This window comes from Podarcis erhardii, assembly GCF_964252035.2.
Source record: "Podarcis erhardii genome assembly, chromosome: 5".
NCBI lineage: Eukaryota > Metazoa > Chordata > Lepidosauria > Squamata > Lacertidae > Podarcis > Podarcis erhardii.
The window spans coordinates 50,771,027-50,796,647 of record NC_138509.1 but is presented as its reverse complement, the minus strand read 5'-3'; the positions used below and the strand labels follow the sequence as shown (position 1 = coordinate 50,796,647).

The 25,621-nt window shown below is 39.9% G+C and overlaps 1 protein-coding gene across 35 annotated transcripts in view; it reads right to left on the bottom strand.

Annotated features, from left to right (window-relative positions):
* Window positions 1-25,621, bottom strand: part of ABLIM1 (actin binding LIM protein 1) — a 204,450-nt gene that overhangs the window by 27,872 nt on the left and 150,957 nt on the right. For 18 of the 35 annotated variants that reach the window (XM_081863702.1, XM_081863704.1, XM_081863680.1 and 15 more), the window contains 6 exons: window positions 24,499-24,557; window positions 18,072-18,119; window positions 12,474-12,551; window positions 8,598-8,753; window positions 2,477-2,521; window positions 148-183 (listed from right to left, as the gene is read on the bottom strand). In XM_081863702.1, coding sequence (XP_081719828.1) covers window positions 148-183; window positions 2,477-2,521; window positions 8,598-8,753; window positions 12,474-12,551; window positions 18,072-18,119; window positions 24,499-24,557 — 422 coding nt within the window. The remainder of the gene's footprint in view (window positions 1-147; window positions 184-2,476; window positions 2,522-8,597; window positions 8,754-12,473; window positions 12,552-18,071; window positions 18,120-24,498; window positions 24,558-25,621) is intronic. The other 17 variants (XM_081863706.1, XM_081863681.1, XM_081863710.1 and 14 more) reach the window with 3 other exon arrangements.

Here is a 25,621-nt window from a genome sequence, read left to right as displayed (position 1 = left end):
ACAAGAAGGCAGGACGCAACAAGCAATAATACTGTTTTACTGGTAGTCATATTATTATTATTATTATTATTATTATTATTATTATTATTATCATCATCATCATCATCATCATCTTACAATGGAGGGCACAGCTTCCATTGAACTTACTTCTGCAGATGGAGTTGGAGAGAGTGTCCTTGGAGACTGCAAGACATGGAAGAAAGGAAATTATAGATAGAGGATTACTCCCAATGTGTCACAAATCCATTAGTAGTTGTCATTTCAGGTGTGTTATTTATTTAAAAATATTTCTGAACCACTTAATATTCAAAGAAACCCTCAATGTTGTGTACAAACAATGCAAATCAGTGTAAAAACAATAAAACTACATCATAAAAACAGAAATCCAGTGGTACAGGGCCTGAGTCGATAGATTAGGGGAAGCTTGCCGAAAAAGGTATGCCTTTAACAAGACAATCAAGGGAAATTGCTGTGATGCTTCATGTAGGGCAAAGAGACGGGCACGTCAATGTGCAGGGGAAACAGCAGAAAATGCCTGTTTTCAATTTACCCACTCTGGTATCCTGTAGAGTGCTGATCTATATGATCTTACAGGTTCATTGCGGGTCAGGTGGTCTTTCAGGTAACCTGACCCCAAACTGTTCCGTTATCAAGGTGACAATATGAAAAAGTTGATTGGAAACTCCTAAAGATTCTTCTATGGCACTGCCTACTCATATCCAGATTTAGGAAACTGCTTGAGTTTCAAGCAGCCTCCACATATGCTTAATTTAATCAAATATTCTACAAGAGCAACCTATAACAAATGATTCCTCTGGTAACACTACCTGCAAAGCTGGCAATCACAAGTGTGATTAATTTGACAGCTACCATAGTTGGACAGAAAGCTTTCACAATGGTGATCCCTGTATTAAGTATCTCATTGGCTCAGGGGTTTGAATGACACCAAGCATTCAAGTTTCCAGATGACTTTTACAGGGAGGTGCCATTTTTATTTTTATTTTATGATCCTTGGCACTGAAGGCAGGTTGGCTGCATGTGGTAAACCTTGTCCAGATAAAACTCGGGGGGTTTTATTACAGCAGAAGTGGGAACCTTTGGCTTTCCAAATGTTGCTGAACTACAAGTGACATCAGCCCTAGCAAGCTGATGTGATGATGGAGGTTGTAGTTTAGTAACATGTAGAGAGCCAAAGGTTCCCCATACTTGTTATGCAGAAAGAACAGAATTTTGTCTAACGTAAAGAAGTAGAAAAATTATCCATCCTTTCTCTGATATCTGCTCTTTGAAGATCTCTTATCATGTTGAAGCAAACTTCTGTAAGGTGCATTGCCACAAGCTGAATCATGTCCTTTCAGGCCCAGGATGTAGGATCAGTATATGTAGTATGCTTGCATCCCATCATTATTCAAACAACCAGTTTTAACCTCACAGTTGCCACCTTTTATGATGTATGCTAGGCTAAGCAATAATAACTAATAACACTCTCCATAGCTGAACAGGGATTATAATCCACATTGAAGCCCAACACTTCAGCCATTGTACCACATGGGTTCTTGAGCATATCTTGGATGGTCTGGGATTGTGGTTGTTATATAAGTTGTTATATACTTGCTGCATCACACACACACACACAGAGAGAGAGTCCAAAGGATGCACCCAAAAGCACTGTGACAAGAAGAAAAATAGCAACAAGCTCTGTACCACAAACACAAGAGTTTTGAAAATCCTGTTAGAGGTGGATCTGCTTGGTAGCAGTTCTCATTCTTTATTGCTTAGGAGAAGCTACAGCCTTTTGCCAAGCAGACGAACATATGTGGGTTTAGCTTCATTTTTTGTATGCAGCGCTCTAACTTAGGCCTGCACAATTTGTGACCTACCAGCCTGAATGCAGTCTACCAGCCAAGAGGGGCTCAACAAACCTTTTGGTTCCCTACCTGCCTGGTATTGCAAAAGAAGGGAGTGCAAGTATCTAGTAGGTCACAAATCATGCCTTACTGGCTGTGTTTTAGCTTGGTGGGTCATAAGTTGTACAGGCTTGCTCTAGCATTAAACATTCCTTCCCTGAACTGAAGATGACTTCATATATGGAAGAGCTTTTTTGGATCTAACCCCATATCAACTATGCCATTGTTCAATCCGGTCTCCATGGTTACATAGTGGCTTGGTACATCTAGCGATGCAGAAATCACAATGCTATTCCAGATCATCTTTTGCCAGCTGGGTCATGTGAATCTGCCATGAAATAAAAGTGCTAAATTCCAATAATGTGTCATGACGTAGAAATCAAACATATTCAGGACTTGTCCAACAATCTCTTATTCAACCTTACGGACAAACACAGGATAATTCAATGACTGAAAGTGAGGCATCAAAGAAACTGTCTTCCTTTCAAGCCAACTTTAGCTTTGCATGTTGTTATACCACCACCAAGTCACCTCTGTGGAGTTTGTACTGTCTTTTTCTTTCAACTTACACTTTCATCGTGCACAGGAGAACTGCCATATCTTGAACTCTGAGTCTGTTAAGGAAAGTTTGGGTTCATCATTCTTTTTTGTAAATTCTAAAAAGTTTTTATCAGAACATAATGCAGAGCAAAGCCTAGAAATTACTAATCTCAGGTGCAGCAAGGTAGCAAAAGGAAATACTCAGGTGGAGTCCAGTGAAAGTGGAATTTCAGGTTGTAAATTAATAGTCTCAGGCTTGACCCAGATGGATCATTTGGTCCATTTTTCTAGTGCTGGCAGTCTATAAAACCATTTTTTCTGGGTTTTGATTACTGAGTCTTAGTTCTCTATGTTTTTACACTGGTGAAGGGTTTTACACTAAAATTCAAGCCACATTTAGACTATCATATATCAGCTTAATAAACTGAGATAGTAATAAGCCTCTTGGCCAATAAAAACCATTCTGAAAATGTGTTTTTAAAAATACATTGACTTTTCCATGAGACTCACCATTGCCATCTAGTGTCACATTGTATATTTCACTTAAAACGTTTTATTTGCAGCTGTACAGCTGAGTCCTCTGTCTTTTGCACAAAAGAGCAAGAAGTCTTCCATTAACTATAGCCTCTTGTTTCATCTGTATTGGGATACTATGCTTAACAGCGTCAGAACAAGCCAAGATGTTAAGTGATGTTTGATGTTGGCTAAATATCCATCCTATCTTTTTCTGAAACTGTTAACTGTAGTTTCCAGATTTGAATGAAACAGGAAAATAAAGTTAAAGCAAAGAGATCACATGTGTAGCCAAGAGGCTTGTTCATATCTCCATTTATTAAGCCAAGATATGATTGTTCAGACAGAGCCAGTGTATGTTATGTCCAAGACAGTGTATCTGGGCTCCTTTGGAAGAGTGGAATATAAATCTAATAAATTGAAAAAAGAAAGATAACTAGTCTCCAACTTTGTGGGCTAGAAGACATTTTCCTGAGAAAACCAAGTAATACTGTTGCACTATTACAAGGTGTATCCACTGTAGTAGGTATTCCACTGATAAAAGGCACTCTTATTGCCATTTTAAAACATTCCTGTTTACCTAGGCATTTGATGGCTGAAATATATTGTTCCTAGAAACCTTGACATTATTTAGTTGTACACAGTTGTCTGTTCTTTATTTTTTTTAAAAAAAATATTGTTTTTGTTGTTTTGATGTTTGCTTCCCTGAGTGAAATTTATGATTTAATAAATACATAAAATAAGGACAGGAACAGAAAGTGCATTATATGTGTATGCCTTGCAACAGCACCCACAAAGTGAAGCCTATGGGTCTGGTTTGTGTAACAGGCATGATTCTAAATCGGCGTACTGGCCTCAGATGCTTCAACACTTTCCATATCCATTGTGACGTCAATAACGGCGATATTATTACTTTAAAGGGAAGCAAGGCAGGACTGAATTCCAAAGAGCTCTAATAAGATTTTAGCTTATGATGGATACAAATACTCAGTCATAATGTTATACAAACTCTGAAGGAATGGAGCTCCAGGAAAAACTGTAGCTAAAAAGCCACAGAACTAGTTCCATGATTGGTATAACTCACCTGACCATTAAAAACAGACCAGACAATGTAGATCTGGAGCCAAAGGATGTCTCAAGGAAGAACTAGGAGAACTGTTAAGTTATTAATCCACCTAAGTATGTTCCTGGTTCAAAACCAGCCGATGACCATGTTAGTCATGTGATATCCATGCTACCATTAGCATAAAACAACTACTATGCAAGTTAATACCAGAAAGAAGCCAAAAACTATTTACTGTTACTATTTACATTGCTTCCTAGCAGTATCTACTATCATGACACACATTAAACACACTAAGTATGTTTTCTGTGCTCCATTGCTGGGTAAGTGATTCTATGCAATCAGCAATCAGATTATACAAAAAGGCATTGCTCCATAAAAAGCAAGGATTAAGCAAGGCAGAAGCAGAAGATAGCTAGAGGTCCTTAGAAAGCAATGCAGCCAAAACAACATTCCTGAAGGAAAGTGAACAATGATTAAATGCATCACAGCAATCATACAAGCAGTAGGCAGCCAAAGCCTCTGTCTTTCCTCATTCATCAGATACAACGGTGTAAGAGAAGCTGTGGGGAGTTTGCAAATAGGAATACAACCATAACATGTATGAACTATACTAAAAGCATATGTGCTACAATCAAAGACCAACCTTTTGCTACCAGAATTATTTATTTTTCGGTAACTTTTTGCTTTATTGGCCAAATGTGTTCATTTCTGAACAAGAAGATTAACTGGTTGGTTTCCACTAGGTGGCACTATGCGAAAACATTTTCCATAATAAGATCTGACAGTAGTAGTTCAAAGACTGAAATATTAAATTCAGTGATCAAACACTTTACAAGAGATAGAGCTTTAAAGGATTTGAATGCTAAGTTGTGGGTTGTTATCCAAATTAACTTTTGTGCCAGAACTGGTGTGTGTGTGGAGAGAAGTGAGTCTCTCATTACAGAGTTAAAGACTGGGTAGAGAATCAAAACAAAGAAAGGACACAAGCTGTAGCTTGGAAGAAATGGACGAGGTAAGTGAGTGCTTCCAATCCTTGAAAAAAAAAAGCTCTGACTAGTTATGCTTATGTGCACAAATAATATTCCTGGCTGGTCTAGCTGTCAACTTAGCAGCAACAATGCCTCTGGTCTCTAGTCCATACATTATGGAAAAAGACAAAGAAGATGGCAAAGCAGTTTCATAGCTTAGAAGAGAACACGTTTTGTAGCTGATCTGTTGCAGTTGCAGCTATCCTCTGACAGCTGTCACATTTCAGAGAAAGTTGAACACAGGCAAGGTGTTTCCAGAGTGACTGCTGTTTGTTCATTTGGGAACCTTGCTTCCATAATGGAATCCAAGGAAATGTATGTGTGGTTCCCAGTCACCAATTCAGTCACTGACTGGACCTTCTTGGCTTCAGACCATACTCTAGTCAGCAGGCATGTCCAACAGGTAGATCATGATCTACTGGTAGATCGTGGGGTGTCCTGGTAGATCCTAGTTGACCTCTGGCCCCTCAGCGATCTCCTTATAATTATTTTTTTTTTTTAAACCTAACTTTGGCTTCCTAAAAACAGCTCCACAACTTTGGCTTACTAAAAAAAACTCAAGCTCCACAACTCTGGCTTCCTAAAAAAAGCTCCACAACTTTGGGTAGATCACTGCCAGTCTTTTTACGACAATGGGTAGATCACTGCCAGTTTTTTTTTATACTGTGAGTAGATCGCAGTCTATTGGGAGTTGGACTAGTGCAACCCAAATATTGCTCTTCTGTCATAGCCTACATGCAGAACTATAATTGATCAGAGGAGGATTTAGGGGAGCGCAACCAGTTCGCCCACACTGGGCCCCGAGCCAAGAGGGTGCTGCAGTGGATTCTGCAACAATGGTGAATAACGGAAGGCGAGGTGGGGGTGAATTTTGGCGTCACAAGGGATGCCGCTGAAATTCTAAAGCCCAAAGTTCACCACTGAATTGACTTTTCAGATTTCAAGAGGTACAGCACTGTGTGTGCACATTCCCACTATGTTCTGAGTACTGTCACCTAAGTTGCCTTCCCATGTTATATGTATGAAGGGGCAATGTATATTTGGCTCCACCCCCAACGTCACAATGCTCCTCTCAACCCTTCACGTGTTGAGCATTTTCTCCCTACAGTTTAGAACCCTGAACTTCTGATCATACATTTTCAGTCTGCAAGCTATTATTGGGCGTGGGGGGGGGGCTTGTTCATCACAGCACAGAAATAAAGAATGCAGTTAATGCAGGGGCGGGGGGAAATGGAGTAAAGCCAAAGTGACTTGTCAAGTCACATGAATAAATAGTCTTAAATGAGGAGAGATTTTCTGTGTAAATATTTTTTTATTCACACATAAAACCTAACATCAGTTTGATATCATGTTTCATTATTGATTTTGTTTTGCAAATATTTACCAGGCTGCTTTTTAGGGAAATGCATAAGGAAAGTTGCCCTCTCCAAAGGTATTTACATAGACCTTTTTTTTTCCCCACTGCGCAGAAGCTATTGAGGATAATGTTTCTTAAGAACAGGACATGCAAGTCTTGCACTTGTGAACATTTTGGATCTAATTCTAATATATGGATGTTGCTGTGCACTTCTGAAGTCATTGTAGTTTCCATTTGGAAACACTATTCCCCCTCCCTCCCTCTCTCTCTCTCTCTCTCTCTCTCTCTCTCTCTCCTGTATCTGGCAAATTAGTGCTGATTTTGATTACTGTGTTTTTCTCCATTAACGAAAAGTAGAGACAGTGGCTTACATAAGACCAGATACAGCACAATCCTATGATTGTTAATCAGAGATAAGTCCCCTTGTGTTCAGTGGGTCTTACTCTTAGGCAGATGCATTTGGGACTGCAGCCTTAGAGATTTTTTGGAAGAGACAAATTTTAACCATGACTTCCTGGTTCACAGCTCAGTTCCTTAGCACTTAACGCTATACAACTTTCTGAGTTCTTTCTTCCCTCTCCTACCTGTTCTCTGCCTGACAATGACACACACACTGCTCTATTCTAGCATAGCTCTAATTCCTTATCTTCAGACGGCTACTGAATTTAGACAGACTGGATCTCATGATCAGACCCTACTTGCTTATCAACCTGAATAATAATAATAATAATAATAATAATCTGTATATTTATCTCCGCCTTTCACTCGCACACACACATACATATTTTTTGTTATTATCTGCTCTTTATTGAATATTTCAATTCAGAGCAGGAAACAATAAAAAAGTAAATATACAGAAAAAAGATAGTGTACAAAAATTACAGGATCCATAAAAGGCTCCTCCAGTAAATAGCATACCAACTCTTTGGTTTATGATGATAAAGCAAACAAAGTTAAATAGAAGTGAGGATCAACAGCACTGATCCTACATTATTACCTGGCTCTAACCTTTACTGCAAACCCTAAAGGTCAACATGGACTTTCACTTATACTGCACAATGCACAAGCTAACATTTAGAGGCATGTCCTGCTTCACTGAAAAAACAAAATGCTTAAAAGAAACATGTGAATACAAGATGTAGATGAAGAAGTCACTTGCCAAAGGCTACCCAACTCTTTTCACGGTAGAACCGGGAAGAAAAAAAACCCCTCTTAGTCAAGTACCTTCTCGATTGTATTATTCCACTTTCTAGTATTAGCATAAAACAGCCATGATGTTGTGTCTCCACTGCCAGAAGTGCTATGACTCTAAATTACCAGTTGCTGGAATGCTGTTGTGCTCATGTCCTGCTTATGGCATCCCATAGGCAACTGAGATTACTGAGCTCTTTTTGACTTTGCATAATCATGCAAATACTCTGTATTTAAAAAACAAAGGAAAAATTTGGAATCGTACAATTCTAGAGTTGGAAGAAACCACAAGGGTCATCTAGTCCAACTGCCTGCAATGCAGGATTTTTTTGCCCATTGTGGGGCTTGAACCCATCACTCTGAAATGAAGAGTCTCATGGTAAACCAACTAAGCTATCCTGGAAACTCAAACCTGAATGGGGTTACTAAATTAAATAAATGCCTTTGTTTCCAGGGCCAGTAGATCTGTGTGTTTTAGATCTGTGTGTTTCCAGGGCCAGTAGATCTGTGTGCTCATATTCTTTGGGTCTTGACTTACCCACTCCTGGAATACAACCCTTAAGTAAAAAAAAGGGTGCCACTCCTACTGAATTAGTACCCCTTTGGTCCCACAAAAGCTCCTGAACTCCTGATGTACGCCTTCTGTTTCAAAATCACATGCTATTAGATAGAACCACTGTGCTTGCTTCATACATGCATTTGGTAACTGCCATGCTTCTACAAGGAAAAGGGGGCTGTAAACTAAATGTGGTCCTTGCAGCTAAAGGCACTAATTAAAAAGGTAAGCAACAAAGAGGAGCCATATGCTTTCTCGTTGCAGAAGCCTTCATGCTGCGAAACAAAGAATGCCATCATATTTTTTTTAAGGCCAGAGAGAGATGTGGAATGTTTGCACAGATTAGCAAGAGGAGCATCAAGTTTATACATCAGGCAGAAGCTAAGCTGGCTTTTAAAAACAGTGCACATAAGAGAATAGGTGAACCCCAGTTCATTACCTCTCCAAGACTCTGCCTCTCCTGTCTCTCCTCGTAGGCGGAAGTGTAGAAGGGCTCATAAGTAATTAGGTCTGGACGCTCAATGTCATAAATGGCCTTGACTTTGGGAATGGCTGCTAAATCCTTATAATCAAGGATCTCATTGTCTACTTTTGCCTGAAGGTCAAAGACAGAAGATAAATTAAACACACAAAGTTGTAGATTTTTAAAAAATATACAGTTCATTATTTAGGGATTTTGCTTCTATAGTAGGCTTAAAGAAAACCTCATAGCCCGTCTATTATTTTTCACGGAAGCTACTCTTTTTTCGTTTGGCCTTATGCATCTTTTTTAAAAGGGTGGAACATTTATTTACTTTTTTGAGTTAAAGCCTAGACTTGGCAATATATCAGTCCCAGTCTAAATTCAGCTCTGCCAGTAACTCAGTGGGTAGCCTTTGGGCAGCAACACCCTTATTTTGGATATAGCATTCCTATCAGCAAAACATGCCATACATAAACCAAGCCTTGCCAATGTCTATGTCAAGGAGATGTTGAGAAGAGGAGGGGCAAAATCCTGTTAGAAAAGTTGTGGTTGATTTTTATTTGCTGCATTTAATTACATTTCTATCCCACTCATCCCTAAGAATTCAAAGAAACCTGCATTAAAAAATTATAATATATGAAATGATTTATTTGCAAAATATTGAAGTATAAAGCAGTCTAAAACAATTCCCCTTTCCCCCAGAAGAAACCAGTACAAGTCAGTTTCTGAGAGTTTAACTAAAAATGACTCCACATTGGCTAATAAATGTTCTTCCTTAATAAAAGAACAAATAAAAGAAAGAAAACAAATTGGGTCTACAATTGAATTGGATTTTGCTGCATCTCCCTTGGCAGTGAGCTGTGTGTAACCATAGGATTTACTTTATGCCTGTCCTCATTTTGCCCAGCAAACATGGTTAAAATGATGAAGTCTCAGAAGTTGTCCATAAAAACCTCATGGAAATGGGCATCTCTTAAGCACACCAGGCCCATTTCAGAATTTACAGGTCCTTCTTCCCACATGGTGCATCTTGATAACTTCAGCACACTAAAATATCCATTTATATGTAAGCCAAATTTATATGTTCTATAAATAATTGTTAGTAAACTCACTTAATCCACATTCTGTTTTAGAGACCTGTTTTTAGGAGGTAATTTAATTATTGTTTGATTTTACACTAATGTTATATATCTAATGTTAGCCGCCCTGAGCCCGACTTCGGCCAAGGAGGGCGGGATATAAATAAAAGTATTATTATGATTATGATTATTCCCAATTAAGAATATACAAAACACTGTGACACATTAGGATGCATCCTGATTACAAGAGTACAACAACAAGCGGAGCCCTCCAAAGAGATGCTGTGTGGGTTGTTTGGTGAGTTTAGTCCCCCACACAACCCCCACATTTCTTCCTATAATAATAATAATAATAATAATTTATTATTTGTACCCCGCCCATCTGGCTGGGTTTCCCCAGCCACTCTGGGCGGCTTCCAACAGAGATAAAAAATACACTCACTTCCCTTCCCCAGGAGTCATTCCGAGTCTCTTTCCTCATGCGTCTCTCATTTCACACCTACCCCTTTCACCCTCCAATCTCCTTTGTCAGTTGTTGTGCCATTTCTGTCTCCACTTCTCTTCCCTCCCTCAATCTGCCTCTTTCCCCACCCAACTTCATCACCCCTCCTCCATCTTCTCCTATCTCCTGCTTCCTACACCTAGCTGCATCTTCTCCTACCCCCTTTGGTTTATTCACCTCACACACACTCAGTCCCAGTTTCTGCTTTGTGCTTTGCTCAACACCTTCCACCCGAAGCTGTCTCAGATCCAGCCCCCTACATTCTCATGTCTTTTCATTAATCTCTTTCTTCCTCCTCCTCCTGCATTCGCCTTCAAGCAAACTTTGCCAGGAAGCCTGCTGTGCACTCACTGATTCCAACAGGTTTTTATGGCAGTAGGCTGGGTGACTCAGGCACGCACTGTTTTAACACTGGGGAAGGAAATGAGAGTTTGCCTCCTTTGTACATGGGTGGTGCCATTTTGGCTGCATAAAGACCAATACTCATTCCATGAAGTTGGAATATAGAAGTAGTCAATGCTTTAGTAGTCAAGTAGTCACGTAGTCAATGTTTAGGATTGCAGCCTAATAGCACAGTTCTATGTCTGCTTTCTAGGAAGTACACCCTGCTATGTTCAGTTGGGCTTATTCCCAGGTAAGGGCCCCACCAGATGTCCTTTTTATTGTGCCTTCATGAATCAGCTTTCAATGATGTTTGTGCCTACTTCACTTCTGATCAGCACATGCCCTGTAACTTCCTTCTGGAAACCCTTAAGTTCTCATACCACAAATATTCTAGTTTATTTCTTGCTCTGTTTTTGTTACACTATAGCTCACAAGTGCTGCTCCATACAGCAATAATTCAGTAACACTGGGGAAACACAACAGAATAACTAATAAAGCAGAATGATACAGGACAGTATAAATTCACGATTAATGCACTATTATTGCATCAATGACAGCTATTGAAAATGCACCCACCTCAAAAGGTCCTAAGTGTGAATAAAATGATAGCTTTTGGCTGCAACCCTCTACATATTTTTCTGGGAGTAAGCCCCAAACAACACAGTGGGCTTACTGCATACACAACATTCATATGGTTGTGAGGCTATTGTTACAACACCATAGAATGGAGAGAAGAGTGCCAAATTCTTAAGGTTAATTTGTCTGATTTTAAGTGGAAGTGGGGGAGAGATTAAATGGTTGGGATAATCCAAAACATATCTGGATAAATGGGAGTAACTGCTGAATATTGCTATTCATGAAGCTATCAGTAAAAATAATGTTCATTCCTTTTGTCTGTATTACTTGACTTTTTTCTGTCATAGCACAGGCTTACGAAAGCTAGTGGCTAAAAGTATGTTACAAAGAGATGTGCATGCTGCTATGTCTTCCTCAAACTTGTTTTGGAATAATTTCTAGCCATAACTGAAATGAGTCTGTGCAACTACAACTTTTAAAAGCCACTTTTATTGAAGCCCAAGCATTCATGTCTGAACATTTTTAAGCTACTGCATTTAAGACAAGACATTTTAATTATTCCCTTGTGCATCGGAATAATATATAAAGGTTCCCTAGAACTGCAAATTAGAGGCTATGCAATGTAATGAGGAGCTGACTTTTCCAAATTTGCTGAAGGATCTGAATCCACCCATTTGAATATGTTGGCTTCACGACAAAGTGTGCTCTGCAGTTTGAAACTAGCAGTTCATAAAGAGTCCCGATTTAGGCATGTGCCCCAGTTGATATGAACAGGAAGTCCTCTGTCAACTTTACTATCTGCCATAGCATATGCCAGGCTGTTTCCAAAAATTGCAGATGTATGGGTCAGTTGCTATCCATTCTGTATGTTTAAAGCACATCCAACATATATTTAAAATCTCCACAAAGAATTGTGGGGAGCATAGCTTGTTAGCAGCGCTGGGAATTGTTGCTCTATGAGGGGGAAACTACTCCTGCTATATATTTTAGCACACAAGCTTGGTGTGACATCCCATGCATGTAAAGAAAGTCTTCAAGCCTTGTTTCTTCTCAGCCACTCAATAAAGAATAGAATGGAATCTGTCAGTTTCAATTTTTACTCAAAGCATATTGTTGGCAATACCTACCACTGGATCAATAACCCGGAAAGTAACATTTCAAAGGCTTTGAAAGGCATGCATTTCTGGCTGAGGTTTCGAGCATGCCTGGTGAAAACGCTGGAGTTCTCATCTCACAGGTGACAAATCCCAGCTGCTACTTCTCCATAAGGTATCATTAATAAATAAGAAGGTAAGACAAAATTATACTTACATAGATTGAGTGGCCTGGTGAGCCAGGTATACTGGATCCAGGCCTAGAATAAATACTTTCCAAAGATGTTCTTGTAGGCTGTAACAACAACAACAGCAACAAAGAAATAAGCTGCAAAGGCGTGGCTGCATTATATATCCTATTTGAAACACAGAAAAGATAGTTTTTCAAAAGACCATGTCAACATTTTTTCAATGAAAACCGTCATGTTTTCATCTGGGTCTTGTGAAGCAGGCTGGGTTTCTTTCGTGAAGGGAGGGTTCTGCATTTTGTTGACAAGCAAGAGCTTTCTAGGCATACACAACTAGCAAGGGTAACAGCATAAAACACCAAACCACCAGAATACTATCATTGTCTATAGTTGGGAATGTTGTTGTTTGAAAGTTTTGGCAGTCAGCTAAAATTTGTGGTTAGGATCCAGAACCTGCCTGAAATACCACATGTTCCACCTAACATCCCTGACATCAGGGACGGGGAACCTATGGCCCCTCAGATGTTGTTGGATTACAACTCCTACCATCCCTAACCACCGGTAATACTGGCTAGGACTGATGGGAGTTAAGAGTTCAGCAACTTCTAGAGAGCCATGGGTTCCCCATCTCAGTCTTAGATGAACACCACTATAGGGATATGATGGTTTCAAAGGTTTCAGTGGTCTAGCTATGATCTGGTAACCTTGTTTAGATTATTGCAATGAGGCTGCCTTTAAAGATGGTTCAGAAATTTCAGCTGGCTCATAATGCTAGTCCTTGCCCACTTGCAGTGACTTGCGGTGTGTTTCCAGGCTCATTTCAGGGTGCCAATTTTTTAACTACAACATCTCATACACCTTGGGACCGTAGTAGCTAATGGAATATGTGCCCTAACACTGTATCACTTAACATTTATATTAAGGAGGAATCATTGCAGATGTAGCAGCAACATGGACAGCTGCAACATGTAAAAGAAATAGCCCACATTGAAACAACTTTGGGAAAGGTACAAGATATTGGTAATTTGGTGTTATGGTTTTTAAATATACCCCTTTCAGACTTTTGTGGCTGAGCTGAGAGCTTGTTTGGACTCTGGCTCAGCACCTGGAAGCTGAGAAGAAGGGTGTGTCAGAAGGAAAATGAAATATAGTTGCTTTTGGTTTTTTGTACACCACTTAGAGATAGTTCTAACTGGTATAGAAATTAAAATCAATCCATCAGTCAATCAATACTACAGTCTTCAAAGGGCCAAAAGCTATATGGAGGGCAGCTCTACCACATCTCCTGCTAGTGTCCATCCATCCTCCCTCCCCCTAAAAGCTTCCAAGTGCCATTGTTTATCCCTCTTTCCTACACTAATTGTTATTTGCACCACATAGATTGTATATTTGTGGTTAAGATGCCATGAACTAGTAAGCCATGAACTAGTAAGCTGCAGATTCAAATTTAAGCCCACTCATGAATTTCCTGAACTTAAGTCTGTTTACATGGAAGCAAGTTTTGTTGTATTTTGGGAGCTAGGCTTCCTCCTGGATAAAATGTGCACAGGGCAGCAGCCTGAGCTCTTCTAATGGCAAAACAAGTTTAAGCAATATAAAAATGGAAGGATAATTGTGGTCTAACTGAGCAACAAATAATTGTGAATGTGATATTATTTCACTTTTCAAGAGCAACCGCCGGTATGGATCCTTTTCTTAGTCAAGCTAAATTTATTTTATTTATTTATTTCATAAAATGTATATGCTACAAGCATGCAAAACCAACCAACCAACCAACCAACCAAACAACCAAACAAACAAACAGAAAGCACATTGAGAGTGTCTATTCAACCATAGCAAAATTAAAATAAAGCATAGCAATACATTAAGTTTTGCAAAAATATGTCAAATAAATGAAAAGTTAATTACTCCAAATGAAAGATCAACATGCAAGAATAGAATTATAAAGAAATGCAAAGCATTCAGCTAAACTGCTATGGCAATGAGGATTTATCTTCAAAGGAAATTAAGCACTTCCCTCCAACTATGCAATTGTGAGCTTCGTAGAAACAAAACTAAGAACATCCTTAAATATTTTGGGGGGGGGGGTTGGGGGGTAGTTTGACAATGTCAGGGTAATGAGATATTTCAATTAGACTGCTACAAAATCTTTACCCTTGATATGGGGGCAGGGTTTTCCAGGGTTGCCATCCCAACACAGAAATAATGCCTGTTTCACCTATGTTTGCAGCAGTTCAGTTTGCATCCTCTTTCCCCTGCTGCTCTTCCAGTACCTTTTATTTTTCTGGCTGGGTTTTTTTCTTCTCTAGCAATCCAAGCCAATCAAGGGCCACTTGGGAAATACAATAACTTCACAGTGCCATTTAGTCAATTGGATTTGGCAAGCAGTTGATGACATCACTGAGGGCAAATGAAGCCAGTGCTTGGTATGGGGAGAGAATGTCTCCACTGCCAAGCCAACTGCCATACCTTGGCAACACAGCCTTTCATCTGAACCTGGATCCAAATGTCAATACTGTCTCTCCACATTACTGTAAACGTAATGGGGTGCACATCTGAATACGTATTCTCATCTACAATATGGCACAGTCAGGGGTTGATCAGGATTAAGAAGAATCAGCCCTGTTGTCTTAGCAATGAAGACATCTTGTCTCCCCCAGCAAACAATTCCATGCCCTTTCAGGACTAAAATAAATCATTAAAAGGGAATGCAGTAGTGCTTCGCCTCCTTCTGCCTTTTAATTAAACCCTTGGTGAACTTACAGATAGGTAGCCGTGTTGGTCTGCCATAGTCAAAACAAAACAAATTCCTTCCAGTAGCACCTTAAAGACCAACTAAGTCAGTTCTTGGTATGAGCTTTCGTGTGCATGCACACTTCTTCAGATACACTGAAACAGAAGTCTTGGTATGAGCTTTCGTGTGCATGCACCAAAGAATAAACGGACATAAATCGGACATCAGGAATCACAAGACAGAGAAACCAGTAGGAGAACACTTCAATCTCCCAGGACATTCTATACAAGATCTCAAAGTAGCTGTTTTACTACAAAGGAATTTCAGAACTTCTGTTTCAGTGTATCTGAAGAAGTGTGCATGCACACGAAAGCTCATACCAAGAACTGACTTAGTTGGTCTTTAAGGTGCTACTGGAAGGAATTTGTTTTGTTTTGACCTTGGTGAACTTGTCCTTGTCTCTCACTAGCCAGCAACCAAGGCCAAAGAACAGAGATTGCACCCTGGATGGAAGAACGCAGTGCGCCCTCCAGATCACAAATATTTCCAGAGTGAGAAGACAAAAAGCAAAGCTAGTTGAATTTCCTTATCTTTTAGAAGAGATTTCCAGTAACAGACCCTTCAGCCTTTCTGTCGGAAGTCCAATTCCCAGCTTTATACTAGCACTTCTTTATTTCTTTTTTATTTATCACATTTTTATCTTCCCTTTCTTCCTGTGAGCTCAAGGTGGGGCACATAGCTCTCCCGCTTTATCCTCACAAGAGCCCTGTGAGCTGAGTTAGGCTGAGAGGCAGTGATTGGCCCAAGGTCACCCAGTGAGTTTCATGGCTGAGTGTGGATTTCAACCCATCTCCCAGGCCCCAATCCAACACTCCAGCCACTACAACATACTGACCTGTTTCACAACTGGTAAGCAAAATAGGTGTGCTGAGTTGTTGTCTTTAAAATGGGATGCATTTAAATGTGGGGCTAGCAAAGCTGTTATCATTTATTTATAAAATAGTATATACCACTGTATCATAAAAATATATCACAGTGGTTTACAACATAACTTAAAGTTGGGTACATGATAATGCCAAGGTTGTGGCATGATAGATGGGTAGATAATGCCAAGGTATGGGACAGTTGCATATTCCTGCATCACTGGCAGTTGGACTAGATGATCCACAGGGTCCCAACTCTTTAAAAATTCTATGAAAATACCACCACCAAACAGAATGGAATGACTCTCAGACTCAGTAATCTGGCCACAGCTCAGTGCTGGCTTTCTGCTCAGAGGCAGACATATCAGCAACACCATTTTGTACTTGTAAGGGGGTGGAGAAGCATCATTAGTGCCTCATGTTCTGTGCATTATACAAACCCAAATTTGGTATGTACTTTATTATTAAGCTTTCATGTGGAATGATTATGGTCAAAACATTTCAAAAATACTAATAAAGCTGTGGCCTTGTTTTTCTTTTCTTCTACTTCGCCACTGTTTTCTTCCTTGGTCCACCCCTCCGTTTATCACAATTCAACTTTGGTCCCTTACCAGCTTTCTGTTATTTTGACCTTTAGCAAAATGACTGTCTGTAGCTCTGCCATTCAGCATCCCTCTACTTGATCTCATTTGGCTGTTATCATTTTGCATCCATGTGAAAACCTTAAACTTAGCTGACATAGTTCTGAACAGCCAGGCTTTTGCATTTAACCTCCTTCTCTATAATTATCAGCTTTCTACTTTAATCCTACAATTGCCACCTCTCTGCACAGATTTACAACTCTTCGTTTGAAGAGACAACTTGTATTTTAGGACCATTTCCTTAGTTTTAACAATTATACTTATTCAGACCCTCTCCTTCAACCCTGTGGCTCTTTATTAGTGAAGGGGTTTTTAAACAATGTTTTTCCAAGTGTTTCCAAATTACCAGATATTCTGAAATTCATCAGGATTTTGCACTTTCCCCCAAAGACTGCTATTCCACCTGGAGAGGATACATTGCAATTGCTGTAAAACAATCGTTTGTTTTGTTTGTCTTATTTCCCAGCCTACATTTGCTGACTACATTTGCTGCCATGCTGTCTTCTCAACTATGTCTCTCAACTCTGCAACCCTATGAATACTTATTAGGGAAATTACTTAGAAGGAACCTCTTAGAATGAAAGTAACCTGTTTGTAGGTCAAAACACCAATCAAGGGATTAACACCTCGACCTAAGCTGAAATTCTGCCTTAATTTCAGGTGTGATATGTACTGCAGAACTTATATTCAATCCCCGCCAAGTTAATGTTGTCAATTCAATAAACCACAGGCAGGGAGCACTATACATTTGTTTTAAGCAGACTGGTATATGAAAGATGCCAATGGCCCAGGGAGTTTAATCATCAAAGTACAGCTTGAACACTGCTCATGATGATTGTTCCTCTCTAAATATATGTTATAGCTTTGTGTTTGTTTCTTGCATCAATCTATGAGCCCAAAGCAAAAGGATATTCATGTTCCTTTTGCATGAAGGGCATATTGTGCCATGTGCTGCTACAGTTGCAGCAAGTCAATTATAGCATATACTCTATGAAAACCACAATCTCCCCCCAAATGTATTTTCCTTGTTATTTAAGTTGGGTGGGTTTACATCTTAATTAAAGGCGCCTCTGCTTTGCCTTAACATTAGTTTTGCCATGCACTGCACATAATATGGACAGATAGCTTCTTAAAGCACCTGAGTCATCCACATCATCCTGATATAGTGATGTGATGGTGGCCCATTTCTACATTACAGATGTTCAAGTCATGCTCTATGGAAAAGTATGGGGTAAGTACACCATAACTGGAAGAATCCCTTGAACATCAAGCCAACTGGATGCACTACTATAAGGTATAAGGACACTGTTCCAGTGCTGCTTACAGTACCTGCCTTAGTTTTTTGATGGAGTTCATTATACAAGGTGGTGAAAACAGCTGGAGAAGAAGGGAACAATTTGGTTTTGGTTTGCAAAGTTATTCTACAGTCATTTAACATTGCTAGAAACAGTTCAAAACAATAGCTCTGTGGAAACAAATTAAGATGCAGTGCGGATCATATTCATTTAAATTAAAATTTTAGGGCACCTCTCAGATAAGTTGTCACTGGCTGTTTTCAAATGCCATGGTTTACTATTATGAGAATCAGTTGCAGAAAGCTCATGCACTCCCCTCTTCCACTACAATACAGTTACAAGGACCATTTTAGATTAACCACAGTTTAGCATTTCCTCTGAGCTCTTAACTGTTATTAAGTTATAGTCAGTTGAAGCAAGCAGGATTAAAAACCTATAGTTTGAAGTTGGCTTGGTTCAGAAAATCATAGTGAAGAATTAACCAGTCTGTCCTTGTTCTGACAACCATATCAAGCTGTGGTTCATCAAAATGGAAGCAAAAAGTTCCAAACTCCTCCTCCTGGCCACAGTGGAGGGGAGTGCACATGAGCCTAAGGTTGATAGATCATTATTACGTGTGAATGAGGTCACTGTGTGCAACATCAGCTCTGCTGCTTTAGTGGAAGTTCATGGCTGAACTACATGTGACACCAACAAACTAGTAGGCAACCTCCCAGCATATTTCTTAGGGAGATTCAGGTTTTGGCACACTCAAGAGAGCTAGGAATGCGTGTTTTTGCAGTTAAATTGCCTTGCCTATGCTGCTTTCTCAAATGCTGGGAACAGCATTTTGAACATACAAATTACCCATTAAAAAGGTTTAAGCACTTCCTTCTTCAGTGATGCTGCAATCAGTCTTGAACCCTGCACTCACAAGATCTACATTTCCCTTAAAAAGGGGGTGGGGAGGAGACAATAGATTACCTGGCATCCCATATAGTATGGCACTCAGTTCACCATTTAACTCAGTGTCAGGTACTTCTAAAAAGTTACGCTTATTATGAATTGGCCCAAAGACCTGTGGAACCAGTGGGAACAGCCAATTCTATCCGTATATGCCTTGGGCTTCAGGGATTTTTAAAGAAACTGCAGGAGGTGTATAAGTTCTGCATGTTAACAATATTGCATTTCCAGTAACTATCATACTTGACAATGTTGGGTTTTATAAAAATTGGGTTTTATCTCACAACAGATGTCTTCTACCTATTAATCTACCTGCAAAGAGATGCTAAATCTGTGGCTGCTGGAAGGGGTGCTGGCCAGATTGTCCCCATGCGTGCAACAGGATACAGAATTTGCTTTGTCTTAACCACCAATCTTGATAGGCTATGCTGCTGAAGATACTCTTCCAAAATGGAATGAAGCTTTAGCATATGTATCATGCTTTCCCATCATTTCCACCTGCTTTCCCTGGCTCTTATGCTTTTCTTGCCAGGTGCAATAATTTTGAACCTACTGACACTTTTCATTCTCATATACATATAAAAAGGAACACCCGATCCACCTGAAGCAGGAGAAAGGAAAGAATACTGAAGGAGATGGATGAACACCAATAATTAAACACATATGACCAGAGAAAGCTGAGGTACTACCCTTCACTTGTAAAGTGAGGTTCAGCAAAGTCAACGAGGCTGTTTAAAGTTTTCAATGATCCGTTGTTCAAAGACATAAACCAGGTTACCCCACAACCACTTTAGCTGCACACATGCCTTTAATCACTGCATGTTAAATTCAGCAGGCAAAGCTTTCCTATCATTAAAGATGTAGCGACAGGAAAAACTTAATCTGCTACATTTCAGTTTTTCACGTCGCTGTTAAAGGGCGCAAAAAGTTCAGAACCTTTGCCAGAGAAGCCAACAAACTGTACTTGTAAAACTGCTCAAGAAATGTTCTTCCAAAGAGCATGCTATAAATTTGTAACAGCACAGCAAACTTATTTTTAAAGCCACCACTTTGCCATTTATAATCCTTAAATGTTTCAGGGTGTACCCAATGTTTGAACCTAATAAAGTGATTGCTTGCAAAATGGCTTTCTAAATTTCCCAGGAAACATCTGGCAAGCTTTGAGAATCTAAGACTGATTGGCGCTTCTACTGCTGAATGTAACCTTAGACAGGAGACTTGATTATAAACAACCATTTCAGAAATAGCTTAGTAACTGTGATGGGTATAAGCCAGACAAATTGGGCACACAGTCACAAATACAACACCCCAGCTACCTGTGAAACAAAACCACACCCGTGAAACCACACCATTGGTTCCTTTACACATATACATTAATTAATTTAACAAGAATGGGGAAAACCCCCATTAAGCTGGTCTTGGGAAACTCCTAGAGAGAAAAAATATGCACCAATTGTGGGATATATATAGAGGACCATGCTGCTCCCAGGATGCAAACCAACAATGTCTGGGTATATCATTAGACCTCATAAATGCAAGTGGGGACTTGGGATATTTCATGCATATGAATGCCTGCTTCAATCGTAGCCCAGGAAGTTTGAAGAGAACAGGAAACAGAGGTGGTAGTACTTGTTTTATCATCTCCTCCTTCAAAGTGAAAGGTAAAGGAGAAGAGGAGGGAATATGTTAAGTACTGTGTTGTGGGGTTGGTATGGGTTGCCAACTGGAGTCTGAGCAACAAAGCAAGAGTAAAAAAGTGTCCCTTTTGCTCAAAGATGTCTTGGTTTGAATGATTTCTCTCTCTTGAAAGCTGCATGTGATAGAAGCCATTTTTATTCCAGGAGATGACTGAATTCTCACCAATCTATAGAGTAGAAAGAAGGCACAGCCTTTTCTCCCTTGAATGTTCTCCACGGAGGTCAAGACTCATGAACATTACTTGTCTATAAGTCTTGTCGTCCAACTGAGAACGTTCAAGCAAGGGAATGCAATACCTTTTATTGAACTGACTTTCACTGATGACAAATGTTAGGACAATTGTTTCCTCAGGAAATACATGGGAAAAAAACCCCTGAATAATCAGCATAGGAATCATGCAATGTAGCATTCATAGCTGTCAACTTTTCCCTTTTCTTGCAAGGAATCCTATTCGGAATAAGGGCATTTCCCTTAAAAAAAGGGAAATGTTGACAGCTATGGTAGCATTTCCATTATCCAAAATGATAGATTTTTGTAACTTTTGCCATACATGTACATTATAAACAAAAAATCAAAACTCTACTTCTTGTGTGCCGGTTTTTAGGAAACACACAGTATTGAGTGCAGAAATTCAAAATCAAGCGTACATTTTCAAAAGAAAAAGTAAGTGCTCAAGTGAGGTGGTGGTGAAGGAGGAAGTGGTATCAACAGCAGAAGCTGCAAACATGAGTGCAGAAATCAGATATCCTCCCACAGAACTGTCAGATAAGAAGTGTATAAATTCACAACTGCAAACCTCTGATGAACGTGGCCTGCGAAGAACCAAACTCTTTGGATAAAAGAAATCAGATGAGGAATGCTGCCATAAAACAAAGAAAAGGGAAGAAAGAATGAAAATGGCAACGGTTTCTCTCAGGGCCGCTCCACACTGGCGTTTTATTGCAGGTCTTAACATAATACTAATGCACTCACAGTGGAATTATTCTGCTTTATTAGTTGTTCTATGATGCTTCCACACTGGGCTTACCCACACTACACATTTAAAGCACTTCTATACCACTATAAATACCAGCATTTCCTTCAAAGAATCCTGAGAACTGCAGTCTGCTAAGGGTGCTAAGAATGGTTAGAAAACCCCTCCTTTCGCCCTCACAAAACTACAATTCCCAAAGATCCTTGAGAAGGAGAATTGTTTGTTAAAAGTGGTTTAAATATGTGGTCTGGATGTACCTAGTATTGTTGTCTGGAGGGGCTTAATCCCACCAAAAGTGGGACAAAAATAACCCAGAAGAATTGTAATATGAAAAGTTATGGGAGTTCAGCAAGAAGTTACAGAATATACAGTGAATGAAAATGAAGCAGTGTGACAGCCCCCAAAACATTTGCAGGTGCAAAACAGGACTGAAAGAAGCATGGTGCACAAATACCCTGATAGCACCCCGGGGGGCACAGATTACCATGAATGTGCAATAAAAAGGTTTTTTTAATGAAAAAACAACATTTCATTAAAACCAACTTGGTAACACATACTGCTAAAGCAGCAGCACATCCTATCAACAGAAAATCTCCATCTGGCAGGCAACCATAAAAGAAAGAAACATCTCTACACTTAAAGCGTTGCTTTCTTTCCTGCTTATTTTGGCATCAGTAACCTTCTATGAAAGAAATCAAAAGGGAAATGGATCTTAAGCAATCATTGTTTTTATGGACTCCACCTAAAACCTAAACCAGTAAGAACTCTCACAGTTAAGGAGGGGGCAATCCAAGTACAGATGCAGACAAAAGGCAGCCCTAATGAAGCTGCTTCAACAACAAGTTTTGACAATGTGTATTCTGGCTTTCAGGGGGCGGGGGGGGGGGGGAGCAAATACACTTTTCACTCTGTGTAGTATTAAGTGCCTTCTATAACTATCACCTTCCACATTCGGTGTGTGAATGCTTTGGCATGCTGAATCATCTTCAGCAAAGGAAAGAGCACTTGCTCGTATAAGAGAGAAAAAGAAATGAGATACTTGGCGGGAACATCTTCAGTTTCCTTGGGAACTGGGAATAAACCCAATGGATTTTGAAAGGTCATTCTGAATTAGTGAGAGAATTCTCATAACAGCAGTGGTGTTGTTGTGGGTGATGCAACACAATTCAAGTCTCTTGGTCTGTCTGTAGTTATTCAGGCAAATATTTCAGCTAGTGCAGAGGACACAAGCTATTCAATTCTATTATGGGGGTTAGGATTTGGTGAAAATATCATCCACGCAGCGGTTCTCAACCTGTGGGTCCCCAGATATTGTTGGACTACAACTCCCATCCCTGAGCTTTGGCCTTACAAGCTAGGGGTGATGCGAGTTGTAGTTCAACAACATCTGGGGACCCACAGGCTGAGAAAGGCTGCTCCACTGGTTTCTGCTGGTGAAGGGGTTCTGCTGTTGGAGGCCCCTCACTATGCACAGCAGAACACGTGCCATCACCAACAGTTGTCCCGCTGGTGGTAGTTAGCGTAGGACCTGAAACAAGGCCCTTCAGGAATAGAGCAAGCTGACGATGGAACTGCTGGATCCATTACCTGAGGAACTGGGCAGCCTGTAGAGGGTGCAACAGAACAGGTGGAAAAGCTGGGGGCCACTTCTAGCTAGCAGGACTGGACATGCAGCAGAGAATCTGCCACATCCCTGCCTCCAGTTACCCTGATCTTATTGATCTCAATGATACGGAAATATGCTTAGTGGCTTCTGTCACAACCTTGAAATTACTGGCACTATTTATTTTTTTATAAAGTAATAAAATATTCTTCCCCGTGCCCTACAAAATCAGGTTTTTTTATTTGGCAGTGTATATTCAGTGTCCATATATTGCTGCAAGCAACAGCATTCATTCTCAACATGGCGAAGCTGCATTAGTCTACTGCAGCGAAAAACACCCAAGCCTTATGGTATCTTAAAGGCTAAGGAATAATGTTATGGGCTGGTGCCCATTCTGCTAGATATATGAAGTGGTCAGCTATGTCAGGAGGTATATAAGCACACATAATATATACAGAGAGGAGGAGAAGAAAGTGAGGCCAACAGATAAGACGATGTAAACAAGGTCTGTCAAATTACTATTTAGACTATAAATAAATACAGCATCCAACTAAACGACCCAAACAATTTCAGTAATGGTGACATGAATCACCCTGACAACTTCATATAAATGGCAGGAATTCATGAGTGTGGAAAAAATATAATAGTATGAAAAAAATGGAATTTAATAGAATGCCAAAAGTATTGCAATGAAGACCTTCAGGGTCTCAAGAATACAACTTTTCCAATAATGCAACAAGTCTTTTATTAAATGTCACATTATTTTCCATTACCAATTTGAAGCTGTGTCTCTTTTCCTATTTTCTTGTGCCTGCTGCTGACCACATCCCTCCTTGTCCCCCTCTCAAGAATGTAAGAACAGCCAAATCAATTATTTGAGGTGGAAAGATTCTCTTCGTAAACCACACATTTGGCTCACAGGAAAGTAATGCTGTTTTTGACAACATATGATAATGCTGTTAGGATGCTGCCCAAGACCTGTTAGGAAGTGTTTGCAGGACTGAGTGCCATTGCAAAGGACACTCAGAAGTAGAAAATGTTTGGATGCAGGCCAGGCTATCTGCTTGCTGTGCAGGAAACAGGGTCTGTGGGTCATTCGCATGATGGTCTGCCTTAAGTAATCAGAAAGCTGCCTAATTCCACAATACCCTATACTTCTTCTAGGTAAGGTGGGTGGAATCTGCTCCTGCAAATGCAGGCTGCCAAGTGTGCTAAAACACCCTTTTCAACAGCAACAAAACTTACCCTTAGCTTTTCTTCACCCTTTGTGGACTGCTTACAGTCAGGGTGCCAAACTGTAGAACCTGGAGGGTGGAGAGAGAACAAGTCAAGTCATGTTGCATTCAGGTCAGAAGAAACAAAGTGAAGTGAAAGTATTTCGTTTCACCCATCCAAGGCAGGATTTAAGGCAGTTTGCTGGGTCAATTTCCATTTGGAGGAAAAACAATGTAATGAAGTATTAATGGTTGTACTGTAATAGTCTCTTTATTGACAAATGTACAGTTGATAGGGTACATAAAGGAGCATGGAAGCGTGCAAACAGCAAAGAGTACTGAAGTAATATTAATACCCTGAATTCTCAAGAGTTGCTTCTGCTGTGGACAACCTATCACTCAGGTTGTCCAAGTCACTTTCTCCCATCTCCACTAGGAATTAAAATCAATTCCACAGTGCCCCTGGCACTACAGCACTACAGTGGTACCTTGGTTCTTGAATTTAATCTGTTCCAGGAGTCTGTTCGACTCCCGAAATGGTTCGAAAACCAAGGTGAGGCTTCTGGTTGGTGAATGCCCAATAAACAAACCATCTGAGGAGCCCTCAGTAAAGAATGCTTACGTTTGCCATTAAAAGGTCTTTTGGAAAATAAAAAAAAATCCATCCCTGTCTTCATAAAAGCCAATGTCAAAATTAACTAGAATCTCAAACAAGCCAAAGCTTAAGTTTAAAGCCCATTTGACCGTGGCAGTAAAATAACATGCCTGACACTAAAAAGAAAAGGGAACATTCCCAAAAGTTGTGCTTTTTATTAGCTTACAGTACAAGCAATAAAGCAAAGGAAATCCTCTCCCAACAAAAGCAGGAGGTTTACAAAGTAAATGTCAGAGTAAACAGTATGGGGAACCTTTATTCAACAAGATCCACCTTTGGCACTGTAATAAAGGATAATAATCACATGGCATTTATTATCAGCACACTCCATTATAAACATTTTCATGAGAAGGGCACAGATTTGGGACCAGGGGGAAGAAAAGTCACTCCTTTCATGTCCAAAAGGTTCCAAGTCATGAGAATATTGGCTCAGAGGCAAAACTAGTCAAAACTTGCAGCCAAGGTAAGAAACACAATGTGGGCTTTATCCTGCCAGCAT